This window comes from Barbus barbus, assembly GCF_936440315.1.
Source record: "Barbus barbus genome assembly, chromosome: 44".
Taxonomy (NCBI): domain Eukaryota; kingdom Metazoa; phylum Chordata; class Actinopteri; order Cypriniformes; family Cyprinidae; genus Barbus; species Barbus barbus.
This window is the reverse complement of record NC_136722.1, coordinates 17,647,171-17,668,908: the sequence shown is the minus strand read 5'-3', so window position 1 is coordinate 17,668,908 and position 21,738 is coordinate 17,647,171. Positions and strand designations below refer to the sequence as shown.

Here is a 21,738-nt window from a genome sequence, read left to right as displayed (position 1 = left end):
AAAATTTATATCTATATCCAAATTTCTGTCATGAAATTCTAGATGGTGCAGTCCGACAATCTGACATAATGACATCATCACATGGCGCAACTGATTGGTTCTTTTTGTATCAGCAGCCAATCAGCTCGCTGCTCAACATTCAAATACTTAGCTAGTGTTTGCTGTAGCAGTTGCAGCGCGCTTCAGAAACCCTCCACCTTCCCCAGATCCACCTGTATAGATCTCCAATTTTTTTATGTCCCTAGGTCCGGGCTTTGGGCCAATATTCCAGCCCGATCTCACAGCAATTTATACATATTTTACGAGGTGGCTATTCGTACGAATTCGTACGACCTCACTCGTACAAATTCATACGATTTTTGCTTAATCGTGCGTATTTTACGAGTTGCCAATTCGTATGAATTTGTACGAATGACCTACACCTAATCCCGTCCCTAACCCTAGCCGTCACTGGGGTTTAGACAAATCATACTAAATCGTACGAATGAGGTTGTATGAATTCGTACGAATTAGCCACCTCGTAAAATACGTACGAATTGCCGTGAGATAGCTTTGAATATTCATGTCATAGTTCAGACATAGGTCCTCGGGCCTGTTTTAGGCTTCTCCTTATCTTTATATTTTAGACATCCATCAATTATTGATGAAAAAATTGCCGCACTGGTGGAAATAACATGAGTCTGTGCCACCGAGACTGTCAAGAGCGGCTCGACGGTGTTTAGTGTCCCACAGCAGCAGCGAGCAGTCAGCACAGCTGAAGAGTTCTGCTTCAAATACACACAATAAAGCAAAAGCCCCAGCAAAAGTAATTACCATGAATGTGTCCGGGGGAAATAGTAAGGATTCGCCATCTCCTCGTTAGACGCGTCTTTAGAGAGAAGTGCATCTTCACGGATAACGATTGTATTAAGTAGTTTTTTTTTTCGTTTAGTAATTTAAAGCTTTCTATAGATATATTTATCATGTCTGTGAGGCATGTATTCACTGACTTTCGGTTAATTTTTATGAAGCGCTCCTGTTCAAGATAAAAGCACGACGTTTTGTTGATATTGTGAGTGCACACAAATAAAAGTAGACCTTTTACAGTTACGAATGATTACTCTTACCTCCATGAGCAAAAATGCAATTGATTGCGCCGGTGCCTCCATGTCCTGCCACTCTCCACACAAACTAATGGATGCAGCGCACGTTTATCTAGGTTTAACGTTTAAACATTGTTATATGCTTGAACTGTTTTAGTATATCTATAGATTTTATTTTAGGCAAGTCATGATGATTTGAGAAGACTAAATTGATCAAACATAAGCTATGATCAGCCTGTCGGTCTGCCACTGGCCGCTTGGTTTACTTTAAGAAAGAAAAAACTTATTTAATGAACAAAAAATGCTCCAAACGTTTTTCTAAATGAACTTAATAAAAAAACGAAACGAAATATAAACACTTTGCCATTAGGGCAGGGCTCTAGTACATTTTGTCATTTTGGAATGTTAAGTTCTACTTCTGTAGTTATTTTGGTGAAAGTAGCTCAATAGTAATACAGGAGTCATGTAACGCATTACAATTCTGAGACAGTAATATTATAAGGTAAGGAATTACTTTTAAATAACAGTAACAAGTAATCTGTAATGTATTACAGTTTGAAAGTAACTTGCACAACACTGTAAACAATAGATTCCTCAATTGCTCTCCAAGACACAGAAGCGTCAGGATCAAACCAAACTGATAAAGGGCGGAGGGAAAAGGCTTGAGCATACAGTCTAAAATTAGAGAAAGAAAGACATCCATGTAATATACATTGTTGTAAGGTAGTCAGTTTAATACTAGGACGTTTCCCATCCCATACCGTGAAACACATGCATCTAGTTTATTTCAGTAGCCAACTGGTGGAGCGAGAGGAATCATGGAAGAAAAGAAATTAATACGTGGGAGAACATTCATTTTAATCACCGATATACGAGCCTGAAAAGAAGTAGGAAGACGAGACCAATTTTCCAAATCTGAGGATACTTTGGCTAGAATACCATTATAGTTATAGTTTACCATTATAGTTTTATACCATTTATAAAGACGATTTCCTGTAGGGAAGGAAAAACATCTATCCCCAAGTATTTAAAGTTTTGAACCAATGCAATAGTTATAGAAAGGGACATGGAATCAATTTTAGAATTGAGGGGAAGTAAACATGACTTACTCCAATTAATTTTAAACCCTGAGAGAGATCCAAAATGGTCAAATAAATTCAACACATGAGGAATAGAATGTGACGGCTTCTCCAAAAACAATAAGATATAATCAGCAAACAAAGAAATATGATGATGAGTATTCCATATATTTATGGGAGAAATAGTTTCAGATTGTCGGACTGCTTGAGCTAAGGGTTCCAAGGATAGGGCAAATAACAGAGGAGAAAGCGGGCAACCCTGACGAGTACCTCGTTGTATAAAGAATGGGTTAGAGTGAACAGCACCTGTGAGAACAGTGGCTGCTGGATTGGCATACAGAACTTTTATCATATTTATGAAACTCAATCCCAGATGCTGTAGAACCGCCCAATTCTATTCTAGCTGGTCAAAAGCTTTCATCGCATCTAGAGATAATACTGCGCAAGTGAGGACAAACTATTATTTGAATTAATAATATGATGTAACCTGCATAAGTTATCCGAAGCTGAGCGAGATTTAATGAATCCTGTTTGGTCATGATGAACTAGCCTATTCATAAATTTCTCTAGACGACGAGATAGTACTTTAGCATATAATTTAACATCAGTCCCTATCAAAGAAAGTGGCCGGTAACTAGAACAGGAAGAAGGGTCTTTATCTTTTTTTAACAAAAGAGAAATAACAGCTATATTAATAGATGAGGGATTTGAGCCTTGAGTAACTGAAAAATGTATCATATCTAACATGAGGGGGGGGGGGGGTCCACTGTGTCCACTGTGTCCACTGTGTCCACTGTGTCCACTGTGTGAAGTCCACAGTCAACACAGCCATCTACCAGGAAATTTTAGAGCACTTCATGCTTCCTTCTGCTGACAAGCTTTATGGAGATACTGATTTTATTTTCCAGCAGGACTTGGCACCTGCCCACACTGCCAAAGGTACTAAATGGTTCAATGATGTCACTGTGCTTGATTGGCCAGCAAACTCGCCTGACCTGAACCCCATAGAGAATCACTCATACGGAACACATTTAAAAATTTGAATTATATTTTTCTTTTTGATGCATTAAAAAATATTTGCCTTCTCCGACAAAATGGTACACAATCGCTACTGACAGCTCGCTGTTGTTGCTTGCCCTGCCCTTGGCTTCTTCTGATTGGTCCACTGTGTAAAAGGACATTGATGCGCTGCACAAAACAGAAAACGTCATGATTCACAGTGCAACGGTCAAAGGCTTTAATTTAGCGCGTTTTATTAGAATCTGCTCCTGAGGTATTTTAGTAGCTGTATGGTAGTCAAAAAGATATTTCGGATAAATACAGGTGTGAAGAAAATAGTAATACAAGTTATACAAAATTAAAACATTTCTCTGAAGAAAAGTCACAGAGGCCTCAGGCGGAGTGGGAACATGATTCAGCTATGTGACGTTATATGCATCTGCTACACTATTTATTCAAAAATTCCCATTTTCTTCTTCTTGTCCTTCATTTGGTAGCTTAGGCATTGTACTTTGATGAATGGATGTTTCGCAGTGGTAGAAAGAGTATCTCTCGTCTCACTCTTTTAATACAGTCTACTATTGAGTCCAGAAAAGGTTGCCATGACGATGGGTCTCTGCACACTTGATGACAGTGCACGTTTCAAGGAAAATTGTCTGGCTCATGCTAAAGAAATGCCTTTGCACTGATGTGCTCAAACATAAACATGTGAGAAGGTCACCTTTAGTAAATGTGATGTGTAAAATGGCCAGTTATTTGAAGATATGAAGATGCATAAAACTTACTCTGTGTCCTGAGGTGTAGTCATTTTGCAGTGCTGCAACATCTTTAAGGTTATTTTTGTACACTTACTTTAAAATTTCAACCAGTAGTATGGTATGGTATGCTGGTAGTATGGATTACTTGAGGGTTATTGTGATGTTTTTATCAGCTGTTTGGACTCTCATTCTGATGGCACCCATTCACTGCAGAGGATCCATTGGTATGCAAGTGATGTAATGCTAAATTTACTGAATCAGACTGAGTCAGCCCTGTTTGTGTTTTATTTAATTAAATCTTAATGACATAATACAAATTAATAATAAAAATACCAACATTACTTTTTCTTTTTTATTTCAGAGGTTTTTCCTCGAGATAAAAGACTCAATGAGCAGGTCGTGTTCTGTAAATAGTCCGCAGGAACCCCTCAGATACCCACATCTGTTAAAAACAGACATACACACTGACTCATTGGTCAAGAGACCCAATTTTGCTTGAATACATTCCAGCAGCTGGTGTTTGAGGGAAGTCCCATAGTGAGCTAATGAAGAGTGAATTATGGACGCACCAGATTCCACAGGACGTACTTGACCATTTCCGACCTGTTTTCCTAGACACGTGATGGAAGCTTTTGCAAAGTCACATTTCTTCAAGTTTAATGTTAAGGAGGCGGCTGCTAATCAACTAAAAGCATTGTGCGATGTGGAAAGGTGGACATAGAAGAAAAAAGGACTACGTCATCCAGATAGATGTTACAGTTCGGAACGTCACCCAAAACCATAAACATCAACCTTTGAAAGGTGGCTGGGGCATTTCGCAATCCGAATGCCATCCGCGTATACTGAAGAAAACTATCAGGGGTCACAAAGGCAGAAACATCAGGCCAATAGCCTTTTAAAAGGTCTAATTTAGTAATATACTGAGCCGTGCCAAGATTGTCGATACAATCCTCCATACGTGGCAACGGGAATGCGTCAGCAAATAGCAATCTTCATTTCAAAAACAATTTGTAAGATGAAGAAATTAGAAAAAAAGGGAATGATTGCTATCTTCTTCAGTGTCAGGTTACTATGTATATATATATTTATATATATATATATATATTTTATTATTATTATTCTCAGGCAACAGGTATGAATTATTCTAAAGACATTACTATTGTGTTATGAAAACAAGATTAGAATGGCAGGGACAGGAAAAAAAAATGCAAACATGACCCAGATGTTTTCAGCTACATCTGTGGGTATTTATATTTTTTCAGGCTTTTGTTAATATTATTTATTTTATTTTGTTGCTGTAACCTTAAGCAAAGATGTTCTGTACTTCCAAAAACTTGAAAACTGAGAAAATGACTAAAGAAGTATCTCCTCCTGTTGTCAAACTGGTTAATTTGGACACACTTTTAAATTTAAAACAAGTGTCACCTTCCTGTTCCCCTTGTTTGCTTAAGCCTGGATGGAAGAGTGCTCAATAATGGCTCATGTGCTCTAGTAGCTTAAAGTCGTGTTTATCTCCGAGGGATGTACGGATATGTGTTTTAGGTGAGTGGAATTATGGGAACAGGAGAGAAAGACAGCTGGTTTAGCGATGTGTGCTGTGCAGTGTTCAGGTGTCTTACCTGTGATTACCTGTCGCTTTAATAAGCAGCCTATGATGAGTGATTTGTCACTCACCTGAGAAGAACCGATTAGACCATGAAAAACAGCTCCACAATAGCTCACATTTGGATAGATAGTCATCCCCTGGTGGAAGCAGCCAATTTCATGAAGTTAATTATCTGGTTATATACAGTAACAGTTTATTATTAAGTTGTTTATTGTGTTGTTTTGAATAGAGAATATTTTTTGAGTATGAATTTTCCTGAAAGTCGATTACTGAGCAGCAAGATGGCGACATTTGGTTTTGTATGAAACGAAAAGCCCGCGAAGTTGTACGAGGCAAGTGATGTGAATATAGCGCCGCTGACGTGTGGCAACTTTGCAACCTTTGCGACGTACGACAGCAAATATTAGCAGTAATTATATTCAGTAATGTATTTTTATCTGCAAGTTTATTTAAATCTGAATGCTTGCACGCCCAGAGCGCAGGCGCCACACCATGCTTGGCAGACTGAGCAGTGAAGTTTGTTTGTTTGCTCATTAGTTCTCATGCTGTCAGCTTGGCTCAGGGGGCAACACTCACTCTAATTTCTGAAAACAGCTGAATTTATCCCATTCGGTCTCATTCCTGCATTAAGAGCCTCAGATACCTCTCAAATTCACCAGATTATATCTAAATTAAAGGACAGCCCAAGATCTGGAGTTAATTCTTTTTCTTCACTCAGTAGGCCTATAAATAAATTGTTGTTGTTAGTTATTTAGCCTATGGATCTATATTCAGATTTTTCAGTTATTTAGGTAAAAAATGAAAGAAACCTCATCATGAATGAATCATCTGAATTCATTTATTCATTCATTTGTAGAATGTAGAGACGTGTGTACAATTTTTTGCTTCATAAATTGTTTATAATCTTGAAAAATATTCCATGCACAGTAAACCATACACAAAAGAATACAAAAACAAACAAATAAATAATCAACTGAGATGCTCAAAAAAAAAAACAAAAAAAAAACAATGATGTAATTACAGTGAGTGTGCTGTTGAACATACTCTGAAATTATATTTCCTAACCATTTCATTATCAACAAAGGCATGATCACTTATTGCAACAGAAAGCGTGTTAATGCTGATGTGTGAAACCCCTTCCCCAAAATAACATTCAGTCTGTCCTTTTTGATTATGTTTTATGCCTCTGTATCTACACACACCCTGTCTGTGTTGATGAAATATTAATATCGTTCTGAGTAACAAATATTCAGATATAAAAAATACAAATATTGATTTCGGTAAAAACAAGCGTGCCTGGGTTTAAAAGAGGTGGAAACACCCGCAATGGCACAAGAGAAAAGTTCATGCAAAGAGAACCGTATATATTAATCTATACACGACGCCAAACAAATAAACAGTCATAGAAAAGACGCAATAAATCAAACAAGAAGTACTCCTTCTCATTTTCCCTCCATTGCTGATTCTTCAGCTCTTCCTTGCTGCCGTTGAGTGGCTTTGTTGGCTATAAAATGTATTTTGGGCATATGATCAGTCAAGGATTGAAAATGGAATGGATGTAGATGTGGAGGAAATGAATAAAACATGTAATCAATCTTCCCTCGATTACATACATCATCCCATTTCCATGCAAGATATAAATATAGCTTATTTCTCTGGAAAGACAGTCAAGTTGTGCGTCAGGTGCTGAACTGGACAGCTCCCTTGAACGAGCAGCTCATAGTGTGATAGATGCCTATGAAACGGGGTGGGGGGCTTCTGTTTGTTGATGTTGTGATGAAATCTCACACCCAGAACCACGGTGTCTACGAGATGAGGGGCTAAATGACCAGAAATCTTGGGTAGCTTTCTTCACAGCAGCGGTTTGGGATGGGTTTCAGTTGGAGAATTGCCAGAATCTTAATTTCTCGCTATTTTAACCCACTGTCCAGAGTGGCTCTTCATCCTTCGTCCTGTACTCGTACACTGAATCATCATCTTCACCTCTCGTTCACATGCACAGGCGACAAGTGCTTCAAACCGGTGATTAAAAGAAAAGGTTGACGAGGTATAATCATTCAAGTTTACACACCGGAAGATGACTTGTCTGTCATCCCTTTGAGGACTTCGTCTATTCGGTCATCTTCAATGACCACTGTGGAGAGAGGGCAGAGATGTTTAGTGGAGCCTTCAAACAGTATGCATGAATGCAAGAAAAGAGGCATTTATCTATTTGTGTCAGCAGGAAAATGTGCTATTTAGACCTGTCTTTAAATGTATGTACACTATATACAATTGTTTTAATGGAAAAACAATGCTATAAAAACAAAATACTGTAACTGGTTAACTGTAGGTTCCCTCATCATATAGCCTACATTGGAAAATGTTTCAACTATTAGAAATAAAACATTTAAATTTACTGTAAAATATTGTAAAAATAAATGTTAAATAAAATGTAGAAGTAAAAAAACACTATGAATTACCAGGAATTACAGGTAAGTAGTTATATTAACTCGCTTGATACTGACCGTGTTTTGCCCTGCCAATCTGCCCGAGTTTCGGTGGCCTTTTGGACTGTGATGTTCCGAAGAACGAGTTCGTGTCTTGCAGTCGACAGCTGAAGGAGAGCTGACTGACATCACTGTCCGCCCCGTAGCCGTTCATCTTCCCCTCGTTGTATGGCAGCACTTCGGACATGGCTATACTCAAGTTCCCAGCTAAGGTCGTGGGAAAAAGCGAGTATTATTTGTTGGTAGTTTTCGATGAAGTCTTTATAGACTACTTCTTTTTACTCAGTGTCGGTAGATACAGTCCAGCTAAGACCCTGTAATAACAGGTCCAGTCGTGCTGCTCTCCTCACCGAACCGTCGGTTGTACCGGAGAGAGGAGGGATGCGTCCGCCTGCGGATGAGCTCTTGTGAGAAATGCTGGGAGATCCCGAGACCATAGAGGAAACAGACGGAAAAGTGAAGTCATTCATCCGGGTTTGAAGGGGGAGGGAGTAGGACAAATAAATAAATAAAGATGCGCGAATGAAAGACAGTATAAGACGTTTAACTAGGAATTAAACTAGTATCTATTTTACTAGTAGGACTCTATTACTAGAAAGTAATTAAATATTGTGTAGTATTTCATACTTTCATAGTATACTGTATACTATTGTATACAGTTTTTATTCCTTATGCCCGTTTCAAGTAGCTTGTAACCAATTGCAAATTTGCGGTTCAGATGACTATTTATTTTGATGGCACCCACTTTTACTAACTAGTAGCCATTCATCAGTTCTTGACAGCCTTTAAGTACTTAGTAAAGCAACAAGTATTTGACTAAATTCAATAGGCTATACAACTAATTTGGACAATGTAACCGGATATAGCAGTGCTTATTTATTTATTTAAATTAACAGTGAATTCAGACCTCACTGACCCCAAATTGTATGCCAAAACACTGAGTAAATATGGCTAAATATGTAAAAAGCTTTTGCTCATCCTGGCCTTGCTCGGTTGTCTCCTAGTTAAAAACCTTGAGTTATCTTTTGGCTCCCTCTGCTGGGTATTTCAAAGACACCCTAGAACTTGTATTCGTATTGGCCTATTGGGCTAATGCTAAAAAAAACAGTCATGAAAACATGAAAATCCACCTTTCTTTTACAATCCAACAATGTCAGCCAGCAGTGACGGCTTCCAACAGATCTGACTTTTGCCTTAAAGACTCACGGTCTGTGTAAACACATTCTGTTTTGTAGACAGGTGGTCTGCTATTGGATCACTACTGGAATGTAGTTGATCCATTTTTAGACTGGCCATGTGGACAAAAGTGCAAAGTGGAGCAGTTGGCATCTCACAGCTGATGAGGAGTAGTATGGGTCGACTTCTTGGTTGAGATAAGAACAAGTGTTGGGAAGCTGACATATAGGCCTGTATTTCTTGACCACCTCGCTCACTCATTTTAGGCCCCTACAGTCTCTTTAGTGCAGGTAGTCAACACTGGAGATTATGTGTGTGTTTTTTTCCTCTCTGGATTGATCCCACACCTGTCTGTGTCAGTCAAGGGAAAAGCTGTCCTGAAAAGCCCTAGACGGGCACGACAATAACAGTAATAGGAAGTCATACAACGGCATGACATGATGAGAAGCTTTCTTCATCTGTTGACGGTGTCCTTATTTTTCTTCTTTCTCGAAGGTAGGACAAGCTAAATGAATATTTAATAGCTTAATATTTAAAATGTGGGATTTTATGACCCTTATATTCTGTCAGCTGTTGTTTTTTCATACTTATATAGTAACACAACTACTACATGTTAAATTATAGCACATAAACTAAAGACTGAATGCTGAATGCGTTATATAAAAGATTGTTATTGAATCAGTAGATGATCATTCTTATGTTTTTATGAGTTGCATGCCTCTATGATTAGGTTTTTGTAAGAGAACTACATCCACATATTTATTTTCTTAAAATGGTTTTCTTAAAAATGTGGCAAATACATATATGTGATAAATCTTTCTGAAAGCTGAAGATGTGCTTGTTAACAGCAGTTAACTGTTAAAGGGATTATGAGAAAGAGCATATTTTATCAGTCAAAAATCAACTACTAGTAGGCCTGACTTTCAACATGTTTTGCAGAATGTTGGGGCCGGAATGAAGAGGAACGCCTCATCAACTACCTTTTTAAGGAGCGCAGTTACAACAAAGAGCTTCGTCCAGTCCAAAATAAAGATGATACTGTAGATATTTACCTGGCGCTGACACTTTCCAATCTTATTTCCTTGGTGAGTACATAATATTGCCACTATAAGCAGTTTTTGTACACAGAGCAGAGAAGATATTATAAACCAGACATATTAGTATGTGCTATTTCATATACTGTGATATAGGTAAAATAAATATTGTCTGATACTGTGCAAGCGTGTCTAACAAAGGCATTTTTCCATGACAGAAAGAAGTTGATGAAACATTACTAACAAATGTGTGGATGGAGCATGTAAGTACAGTATTTTAATTGTTACATTGTGCTATGTATAATTTTAATGTATATTGAGTATATAATGAAATGCAATGTAAATATATAATATTATATATATATATATATAAAACCTGTACAAACATTATAACCATAATGCTATATATATATATATATATATATATATATATATATATATATAAATCGCTGTTAAGTATATATATATATATACATGTATATATATTTTGAATGTTTTTTTTCTAATATAATTCTCTCTTGTTTTCTTAAGGGCTGGACTGATTATAGACTTGAGTGGAATGAAACAGAGTTTGATAACATTCCTGTCCTGCGCCTGCCACCAAGTATGGTGTGGTTACCAGAAATTGTTCTTGAAAACAAGTAGGCTGCCTTTCTCTGTCATGTTTTATTCCTCAGTAGTTATGTATTTTACATGAATTTTTGATTTCATGGTTCTTTAAAATAGCAATGATGCCCAGTTCCAGGTGGCCTATTACTGCAACGTGTTGATCTATCCCAGTGGATATGTGTACTGGTTGCCTCCAGCTATATTTCGAAGCTCCTGCTCTATTAATGTCAACTACTTCCCTTTTGATTGGCAGAACTGCTCACTAAAGTTCAGGTATGTTTTTTATTTTACAAATTATTAACTGCTATATAAATTGCTTCATGTGTTTTATTGCCTAATGACACCCACAACACTCATTCTGTCTCATCAGCTCATTAACTTACAACGCCAAAGAAATTAGCTTACATCTGAAAGAGGAGCAGGACGAGAATGAAAAGTCCTACAAGGTAGAATGGATTATTATTGATCCTGAGGGATTCACAGGTGAGATCTGACACAAAGATATTTCTCTTTTTCTATTGTTTCATCCATAAACCAAATCTATCTCTGGATCCTCTCTTGCAGAAAATGGCGAGTGGGAAATTGTTCACATGCCTGCCAAGAAAAACACTTATAAAAACATCCCAATGGAAAGCAACAAACACCAGGATATCACCTTTTACCTCATTATTAGACGTAAACCTCTGTTCTACATTGTGAATGTAATCATTCCCTGCGTGCTCATCTCTTTCCTGGCCTCACTCGTCTACTACCTGCCTGCAGACAGTGAGTGATCCTGCCGTTTATGGTGTTTAAAGCTCATAAACCCCATATTGTCACAGTATGATAGAAAGACAATGACAGAGTATTGAAATAAGCAGTCAATAGGTTTGTTATGTATATCAGAATACGTTTGTTACATATATTAAAATCCACATATATTAAATATATTAAAATCCACATATATCAATCACAAAACGGTATGTCATTACATCTTTTTCCTGTTTCAGGTGGTGAGAAGATGACATTGTCCATCTCTGTGCTGCTGGCTCTGTCTGTGTTTCTGCTGTTGATTTCACAGCGTCTGCCTGAGACGTCTATGGCAGTTCCCTTAATTGTGAAGTATGCCAATGTCAGATATATTGCATGAGAATGTTTCAGTATCACTAATATAGTATAAATTCAAAAAGCTATTGATGACGATAAGAAAGTATTGATTTTAAACACATACTGCATAAAAATAAATTGTTTTTTTTAAAGAAGCAACAGTAAAACAGCAATAAAATGAATGTTTTTTTAATTTGACAGGTATCTGATGTTTATCATGGTACTGGTCACTGTGGTGGTGTTGAATTGCGTAATTGTGCTCAACTTGCATTTTCGGACCCCCAGCACCCATGTTATGACTGAATGGACCAAAGAGGTCAGGCCCTCACTTGTCTGTGCGATAATCAAAATTTTTATTTATTTTTTTGCATTTGAACCTACCTGATAATCTCATGCATGACAAACATTGCCCCAAAATGTTGCTTTTTTATTGGTGGTGTGTAATGGTAGCAGCATATGCATAGAGATGCATTGAAAATTATTTTCATTTCATGTTCAATATTAATATTCTATAGTATTTTGTCTAAATACTGTAAATAAAAAATAGAACACTGGCAAAATCAAGTATTTTAAATACTTGAAATCTCACAAAATTATAATGTGCAGTATGAAAAATGGGATTGAGATTTATTTGCTTTAAATATTACATTTATTTAGTTTTACTAATGTATTTACCAGATGATTTGATCAAAAGTGACTTCTAAAAAGGAAGAAAAAGCTATTTATTGATTTATTTTTATTTATTATGCATTTAGCAGATGTTTTTATCCAAAGTGACTTATAAAAGAGAAACAAAAGTAATTTGTCAATGAAAATTTGCTGAAAATGTACTCACCCTCAGGATGTCCAAAATGTAGATATACTGTATCAAACATTAGAATTACATCACTCGCTCACCAATGGATCCTCTGCAATGAATGGTTGCCATCAAAATGAGAGTCTGAATGGCTGATAAAAACATAATAATCCATAAGAAATCCACACAAATCCAGTCGAAATGAAACAAATCCAACTTCTGTTTACCTTCTTTGTTTCCTTCTAAAAGTCCTATATCCATAATATTGCTTTCTCCAGTGAAAAAGTTGTCTTATCTGAACCAGGAGAGAAATATGCACAGATCAAGCACCGTTTACAAGCGAAAACAGTCCAAAACAGTTCTAAAAAATGTTGGTGAATTTTGTTGGTGAAGAAGGATAAACGTTTTCACCAGGGAAAGCGTTATTAGGGATTTTGGCCAGAAGCAACAGTTTAAAGTTAAAACGCCTTAATTATGAATTTGTTTCTTACAATACATGACTTTTTACTTTACATTAATTGATGGACTGAAGTCTTGTGGATCACTTTTGTGATTATTGTAATGTTTTTATCATTTTTATATACTAAGATGTTTAGACTGTCATTCTGACAGCACCCACTCATTGCAGAGGATCCAGTGGTGAGTACATTTCTCCAAATCTGTTCTAACAGAAAAAACAACAACAAAAAAAAAAACAAATTCAGCTATATTTTGGCTGACCTGAGGGTGAGTACATTTTCAGCTAATTTTAATCTTGGCAAATTTTCATTTGCACTTTTTCTTTAACGACTGCTCATTTTGTCTGCTACAGTTCTTTTTGGAGAAACTGCCTCGTCTTCTGCACATGTCCCGTCCAGACGATGGCAAACCCAGCCTGGAGGGGGCGCTGCCACGGCGTTCCAGCTCACTGGGGTACATCGCCCAGGCCGAGGAGTACTATAGTGTTAAATCACGCAGCGATCTGATGTTTGAGAAGCAGTCTGAGAGGCATGGCATGGCTGCTCGCCCCACTCCCAAAGCCAGTCAGTCCCACGTGATCAGCATGACACTTAAACTCACATTATGATCATATTTCAAGTATTATCACAGTTTAATGCCATTAAAAGAGTAAATTCTTCACAGCATACACATCCAGTAATGACTCAGAGGTGTCGGAACAGCTGTACAACGAGATGAAACCAGCTGTGGAAGGAGCCAATTACATCGTTAAGCACATGCACAACAAAAATGACTATAATGAGGTAAGAAGACAATTAAATCCAGTGAACACTTTGCAGGAGATGATTTCCTCTTTTAACCCTGTAAATCCTTAAGACTTTTAAACCTATAGACAAAATGTCAAACTATTTGATACATCAGATTTTTATAATAATTTAGGTTTCATTGCATCTAATATTTCTGAACCATTTGTAGTGATTTTTTTAGCCTTGTTTGTGTGTGTGTGTGGAACTTTTCATTTCACTTTGAGTTTCAAAAGATGTATATATATATATATATATATATATATATATGAATTGTATAAATATATAATTATATGTTTTATTTTTGGAAACTTTTTATTTTGCTTTGCATTCATATAATATAATATAATTTGGATAAATAAATTTTTTATATTTTTATATTTTAATAATGATATAGTTGGTTGCATATAAAGAAATACATAAAATAATAATTTCCACTGTAAATGTATCTTATAAAATATTTAAATTTTAACTTATTTAATTTCAGTGATTAATTTAATAAATTTTTAATTCATTTTATTTAATGATGAATTCAATTACTAAACACATTTTTCTAAATCAGGAAAAGGACAACTGGAGTGGGATTGCCAGGACAGTGGACAGACTCTGCTTCTATTTGGTCACTCCAGTTATGACATTAGGAACCATCTGCATCTTCCTGATGGGCATCTACAACCAGCCACCAGTGCTGCCCTTCCAAGGAGACACTTTCACCTATAAAGAAGAAAACAAGCGCTTTTCATGACCTCTTTACACCACGCCAGTTTGCTAGATGAATAATGAATAATAGCTCCAGCACTCTCAGAAATGTCTTAAAGGATATTCTGACAGCAATGTAAAGCATGAATATAAATTATTCTCCATTTAGGCTGTTTACACAGGCTTCTTGATTATTATGTATGTGGTTTAAAAAGTGTGCCGAATGAACCTCTTCTTCTGTGAGAAGGGCAAGAAAATAATAATGCTTGCCGTTTCCTCCTGGTTGTAATTGTTATTTCAAGGGGTAAATAATCAAAGTTTTTCCTCAGCTATTTTTGCTGTGTTGTTATTGCAGAACAATCTCACAAGGACATGTTCAGAATAGAAACAACCTAATCCATCGAGAGGATCCTGGACATGCAAGGAAAGTAGAACCCACTATTTTAAATTATAAATACAGTTAAAAATGGAGCAGCTCACAAACCGGCTGCCTGTCTGTTATGCAATTATATAAATAAATCATAAATACTGCACTGCAATGTTTCACCACTTGGGTTTAGTATTGCACTCAAAATCTGTTCATCATCCTTCCCTTTCATAATTAACACTGTTGTGTTATTGAAGCACTTGAGCTATTATACAGCACCACAGGGACAGGAGAAGGAGAAAAGCGACTGGAGTGAAAAATATAGAGGTTTGATTATGCAGAGTGTAATAGACTGGAGTTGATTCATTCAACCTTTAGGTCTAAATCACATCCCTGTCATTGAAGTACATAAATCTTCCTTGGTGGTGGAAACAGTGAAGCAGACATAGTAATAACAGGTTTGAAATGGAGAAAACTTGATTTTGTGTGCCAACCAACTCATGCAAAATCATGATGCAAGGGTTTGTGGGTTGTTGCTAGGGTGTTACTATGTGGTTGCTAGGTTGTTACTTACTGGCCCCAGTCAAAAGAGCCCTCCTTCACATTTTTCCCCTTCTTTAATACATGTCTATGGAATGTTTCGCGTATTGTGTGTGCCAGGTGAAAAAAAAAAAAACATTTGATTGCTTAGAAAAGTATAACGACTGTCCTTGACTTGCACAAACAGTCCAATTTAGTGCTCTCTCCCTATCAGTTCACACACAATCTTGGAATTTATGTAAGCCACTGCTTGGAGACCCTATAAACTCAGACTGTCATTATCTTTTTTAACAGAACATGCAGAAAAGACTAAACCTTAGATTGGAGGCCACACTGTCCTCTCTAGAGTGTCTTTGCCCCATTTAGACGAAATGAGGATTTTCCCGCCATTACAGTCCAAGGCCCTTCCCTCCAGCTCAACCCTGAAGTTGTGAAATTAATAATTAATAGTCCACATGCTGTGGGTTATTAAGTGAAAATAACTCAGCTCTCTGTCGTGTCTGTTAAATGATCTGGAAGTTGGTAGTAACTTTGATCGATTGACTCTTAAAAACCTTGTTACTGTGGTCCACACAAATTGGACTTGAGATTGGATCTGAAATCTAAACTGGAGATTAATCCAAAATTGTTGACTGTGGAGGGCTGAAGAATGGATCTATATCCCCACCACAGGGACCCCAGCTCCTCTAGACATTTGTCCATTGGTCTTGATAGAATGGCTTAATGGCCTGCAATCGCTCTATTGGAGAGTGTTTGTGTAGCTTTGTGGAAACGGCCATCCATCAGCAGAGCGGTTATGCTATTATAGCAAGAGAAAGCTCAGACCAGCGAGACCAATAGCTTCAACAAGGCTTATCAAACAGGCATTGTGACTACTGAACCAAAGTGATCTATCAATCTTTAGTTGAGCAACAATGATGTAAGAAAGCATCATGTACTAAAAGCAGAAATGTAAAGCTCATCTTTTTAAGGTCTTTTATGAATTCTTCCATTTTAGAGTAGTAATTGTTTAGATTAGACTTTTTAGATCCTTTACTGTTAATTGTTTAAACAGGTAAACAAAACCCTAAATGATTCACAAAAACTGGGTCGCGCGACTGAGTCTGAATCAGGAATGCACCTATCGCTTGTTTGCCAACCGCCATTAAAAGCCAAAAGAAGAAGAAGTCTGAATCATTAAGGCAGTTCACTCACAGACTGAATCGTTTGGACTGTCACTTAATAAACCTCGGAACACAGAGAACAAACAGCAATGGATTAAATAAATATTAATCTACAATCAATTGAAACAAGCCTGCAAACCATCCTAACGTTTGGCGATGAGGACTTTAAAGGGATAGTTCACCCAAAAATGACAATTCTGCCATACTCACCCTCAAGTAGTTCCAAACCTTTATGAATTTCTTTGTTCTGCCGAACACAAAGGAAGATATTTTGAAGAAAGTTTGTAACCAGGCTGTTTTGGGGCACCATTGACTTCCATAGTAGGAAAAAAAATACTATGGAAGTCAATGGTGCCCCAGAACTGCTCTGTTTCCCACATTCTTCAGAATATCTTCCTTTGTGTTAAGCAGAACAAAGACATTCATACAGGTTTGGAACCACTTGAGGGCGAGTAAATGATGACAGAATTTAAATTTTTTGGTGAACTATCCCTTTAAATTCAGTGTTATCCCAAGTAGCCAGCGCAATCGGGCCAATTGCGGCTGAGTGTCGGCTCACTCGTAATGGTTGCCAGATTTGGCTAGGTTTTGGATATGCGGATCTGGCACGATTTGCTCATTTAGCCACATTCGGCCCGATTGCGGACCATAAGGGCTGGTCTGATTTTGGCTGAGATATGGCCATGCACACCCGGACCAGTTTAGGTTGAGTGCTGGGGGTGGGTCTCCGTTTACAATGTGGTGAATAGTAGGCTATGTAGCAGTGACACTTAAACTTAAACATAATATCTTTTACCTGCCCGTGTTATCTTATTTTTAGTGTATTTTGTTATTTTAATTCCTAATAATATTGTTTTCATTTTATCCAACATTCTCTTTTTTGGAAATTAATGATTTAATTCATATAATGAAACAAGCAGTGGTTAAGGGAACTTTAACATTATTTTTGCAATATTAGTTTCAAGACATGCACACTAGCTTTGACATCTAATGACAAAACTTGACGGGCTTGTTGTGCGGCTAATTACCAGAAGACCAGAAGAAATTGCTACCCTGTTGAGTAAACATTTGATAATCTAACATAAAATCATTTTAATAAACCGTGCTACACATATAATATCTAAGTAATGTTTATTTATAATGAAGCTATAATTGTGAGTTTGCTGACATAGTGCTAGCGTTTAGGGTAACACTTTAGAATACTGATCCTTTTGTTAATGAATAACTATACAGGAACAAGTGACTACACTAAAAAAAAAAAAAAAAAGTTGGGCAAACTTAAAAGTTTAAGGCAACCAGCTTCAGCAGATTTTTGAGTTTTCTCAACTTCTTGTTTTTAGTTTATACAACAAAAAGTTGAGAAATTTCCTTAAAAAATAAGTTGAGAGAACTCAAAAATCTGCTGAAGCTGGTTGCCTTAAACTTTTAAAATTGGCTCAACTTTCTTTTTTTTTCTTTTTCTTTTTCTTTTTTCTTGTTTTTACAGTGTAATGCACTATTAACATTGTAGTAACTACCATTACCTAACAAGAAACTCAGATTATTGATTTAGTAAATAATAACGCTCAGTTGAAACTTGTAGTTCCCTATCCATTCGGTCACTCTACATTGCTATGGGGAAATAGACTTTCCTCAAATACTACTGAAGCCTTATTGAAGCACACCAGTGAAACTGGCCAATGGCGATCAAGCGCGCGAAATATGAGCGGGAATCCCTCTCTATATAAGGCAGTGCTTGTACATCATCAATTCAGAATGTTTTCCTTCAGCCAACCTTCTACAAGAAGCAAGAACCCTATCAAGAAAGAACACAGGTTCTATACAGGTTGCTATGGTTACTCTATACAGGTTCCTAATTATTGTGAATTATGCATAATGTATAATTAATTCTAAAATGAAGAACATGGTAAACCCCTAGTAATGACTCAAGAATTATCAAATTCTTCTAAAGGAACTACTAATTACTTGGATCAGTATTTTAAAGTGATAAGCATCATAACTCCCTAATATTGACCGATGGCATTGTAAGATTTTGAATATATGTAAGGTTTTGGAATGATAGTAATGACTCAAGTGTTACCACATCATTCTGAAGAAATTACTAATTATTTGGATCAGTACTCTAAAGTGAAGATCATGGTAACCCACTAGTAATGATTTAAGTGTTACCAAATCTAGTAAATCGAATTACTAACCAAAACCTTACAAAACCCTCAAAAGTTTACAATGACTTCAGTCATTACTAGTGGGTTACCATGACCTTTACTTAAGAATTTATTATTTATTATGTATTATTCATATTAATTATGAACCTGTATACAGTAGTTCTCAGGGAGGTATGAAAAAATAATAGTTACTAATATTGACAGTAACCTACTAACCCTAACACCAAAAGTACATATTCATGTACATATTCATGTTTCATAGAATATATATTTTGGAGTACCATATATACAATGGGACATGAAAACGCCATAGGCAACAGGTTAATGTTTAAATGGTGAATTTCAGAATGTTTATGTTTTTGAAAAAACTTTGCCCATGCTTAAATACATTCTTAACCTATAACAAAGGCATACTTGTATATAGTTTTAGAATATGTGCTCTTTTACAGTTTTATTTTGGTTTTGTTTGCCCTTATTTAAGGCTTTGTGAAGGCTAATGGTATGCTAAGTTGCAATAATGCAATAATGTATTTTTCTGTTCATGTCTATGCCTATTTATGAATCGCATTGTTGTAGATTTGGTTTGCAATTAAAAGGACAGCTTTCTGCTCTACTGTCATATTAACACATTTTTTTGCACATATTTAAATTTTCAACAGTATATATTATAAATATTTATCCCAGTAAGAACTCTTTTTTTGTTGTTGTTGCTTACAAACTGTGGAGAAATGTTCTGTAGTAACTGGCAGCATGACGGAGACACTGATCATTTCTTTAACACCATGCTACCTAAAGGGATTTCTGGCTTAAAGGGAAGAAGTATTATACTTGGCACCAAGATACCGGTGTGACCTGTGAACAAGCTGAGAATTTGCTTACTTGAAGTATGCAACCTCTCAGCTTGTTCTCAGGACACACAGGTATCTTGGTGCCACACAAATATATTCCACCCGGCTGTGTTTATTATGGATAAGCAGCCCTGTGGCAGCTGTCAGACAGCACTGCTAACCCACTTCATTTTCCAAAACAGCATACGCTCTCTTTTTTTGCCATTTGAGAAGAGTAGGAGTAGCATGGGGGAATAAATTTAACGTCTCCACAACATCTAGGCCGGCAGGAAATAAAAAAAAAAAACCCTAGTTTCTCCCACTCAAAAGCAGCAATGCGTTTTGAAGCCGATCCCCCCTTCATCCATCTGGAGGTGTTTGTTTACCACCCTGTTTGCACAGCAAAAACAGCATAAGGAAGCAGAGCTGACAGAATCTTTCTATCATGGGAAGCAGTGCTTTCCCTGCATTTCATAGCACTTGTCCCAGAACAAAGGACAAGCTTTTCTTTTGTATCTAAAACTATCCAGATCTCACTCTAAGCGTGTGATTATTACAAGATCCCAACTCATATATGCGTGTATCTATAAGCCTTCCCTGGCTATATTATTAAAGAAAATATACATAAAGCTTGAGATCAATCTTTTCTATTTTGCTTAAAGCTGCTAGAAAAGGACTGCAATTTTTGCTCATTTGATTTGATCTTTATTATCATTGCATATGCTTATACAACGAAATTATGTTAGAGCAATCCAATTAGCAGCATTGAAGTAAACATTTACACACATTAACATTATGATACATTCAACCCATAATATAAATACTCTAAAAAATATTAAAAATATAAAAAACCTAAAACACAAGCTATTGCACAGAGATCATTCAATTGTGCCCATAGTCCATTAACCACATTTAAGACACTCAAAATTCGAAGGGCCATTATTGCATAAAGTCCGTTATTGCAATTGGCCCATGTGTTACAGCTTGTCTGCACATATAAGTTATGTATATTGTATGTTGTGTAAGTGTCAATGTACATGTTTTATAGGGAAACTGAATGTTAGTGATGTTGGTAGAGGTTACTATGATTTCTGCAGCCTGTCCACAGCTCTGGGGAAGAAACTGTTCTGTAGCCTATTAGTGTGTGTTCTTGGAGTTCTCAGTCTACCTGAGGGGAGGGTGGTGAAAAAGTAGTTTCCGGGGTGTGAGGGGTCCTGCTGGATGTTTGTTGCCCGTGTGTAGAGACGATTTGAGTGGATATCACACAAGTTTGGAAGTGGGGAGCCAACAATCCTTTCAGCTGTCTTCACAACCCGCTGTAAATCTTTTTTGTCCGCAACAGTGCAACTAGAATACCACACAGTACAGCAGTATGTTAAGACACTTTCTATTGTGCAGCGGTAGAAGCTGATCAGCAGCTTCCGGGGAAGCTTGTTGCGTCTCAGGGTCCTCAGGAAGAACAGTCTCTGCTGAGCTCTCTTAATAATGCAGGTGGTGTTCAAGCTCCATGTCAGGTCCTCAGTAATGTACACTCCCAGAAATTTAAAACTTGAGACTCGCTCGACCTCCTCTCCATTAATACACAGACCATTGTGGGGTGTTTTTTTGCTTCTCCTGAAATCTATTATAATTTCTTTTGTTTTTTTTGTATTTAGAATGAGGTTATTGTCCTTGCACCAAGTAGTTAGTATCTGGACCTCCTCTCTGTATGCAGTTTCATCATTGTCAGTTATGCGTCCCACTAAGGTTGTATCGTCTGCAAATTTAATGAGGGTATTTGAATTGTGGGAGGAGGTGCAGTCATATGTAAACAAAGAGTAGAGTGCTGGACTAAGAACACAGCCTTGGGGGACCCCAGTGCTGACAATGATGTTTTGAGAGCAGTGGTGGTCAAACCTGACGTGCTGGGGTCTATTACTGAGAAAGCTTTCAATCCAGTGGCAGAGAAGTACTCCCAGACCCAGTGTTTGCAGTTTGTTGACCAGTTTTATTGGATTTATGGTGTTGAACGCAGAACTATAA

At 36.9% G+C, this 21,738-nt stretch overlaps 2 protein-coding genes across 2 annotated transcripts; one reads left to right on the top strand and one right to left on the bottom strand.

The window, feature by feature from the left end:
• Positions 1-6,342: 6,342 nt before the first annotated feature.
• Positions 6,343-8,200, bottom strand: LOC306863005 (calcium/calmodulin-dependent protein kinase II inhibitor 2-like; the record flags this gene model as incomplete). Its single annotated transcript, XM_079406140.1, has 2 exons — positions 6,343-7,658; positions 8,032-8,200. 2 exons carry the CDS (start codon positions 8,198-8,200, stop codon positions 7,588-7,590), a joined length of 240 nt encoding a protein of 79 aa, XP_079262266.1. The 3' UTR covers positions 6,343-7,587.
• Positions 8,201-9,340: 1,140 nt separating this feature from the next.
• On the top strand, positions 9,341-15,684 carry LOC306863157 (acetylcholine receptor subunit delta-like). The gene is made up of 12 exons (XM_079406369.1): positions 9,341-9,684; positions 10,129-10,274; positions 10,442-10,486; positions 10,755-10,864; positions 10,950-11,105; positions 11,203-11,315; positions 11,397-11,597; positions 11,822-11,933; positions 12,120-12,234; positions 13,526-13,736; positions 13,837-13,955; positions 14,518-15,684. The coding sequence occupies exons 1-12, from the start codon at positions 9,627-9,629 to the stop codon at positions 14,698-14,700; spliced, it is 1,569 nt and encodes a 522-aa protein (XP_079262495.1). The 5' UTR covers positions 9,341-9,626; the 3' UTR covers positions 14,701-15,684.
• The last annotated feature ends 6,054 nt before the right edge of the window (positions 15,685-21,738 follow it).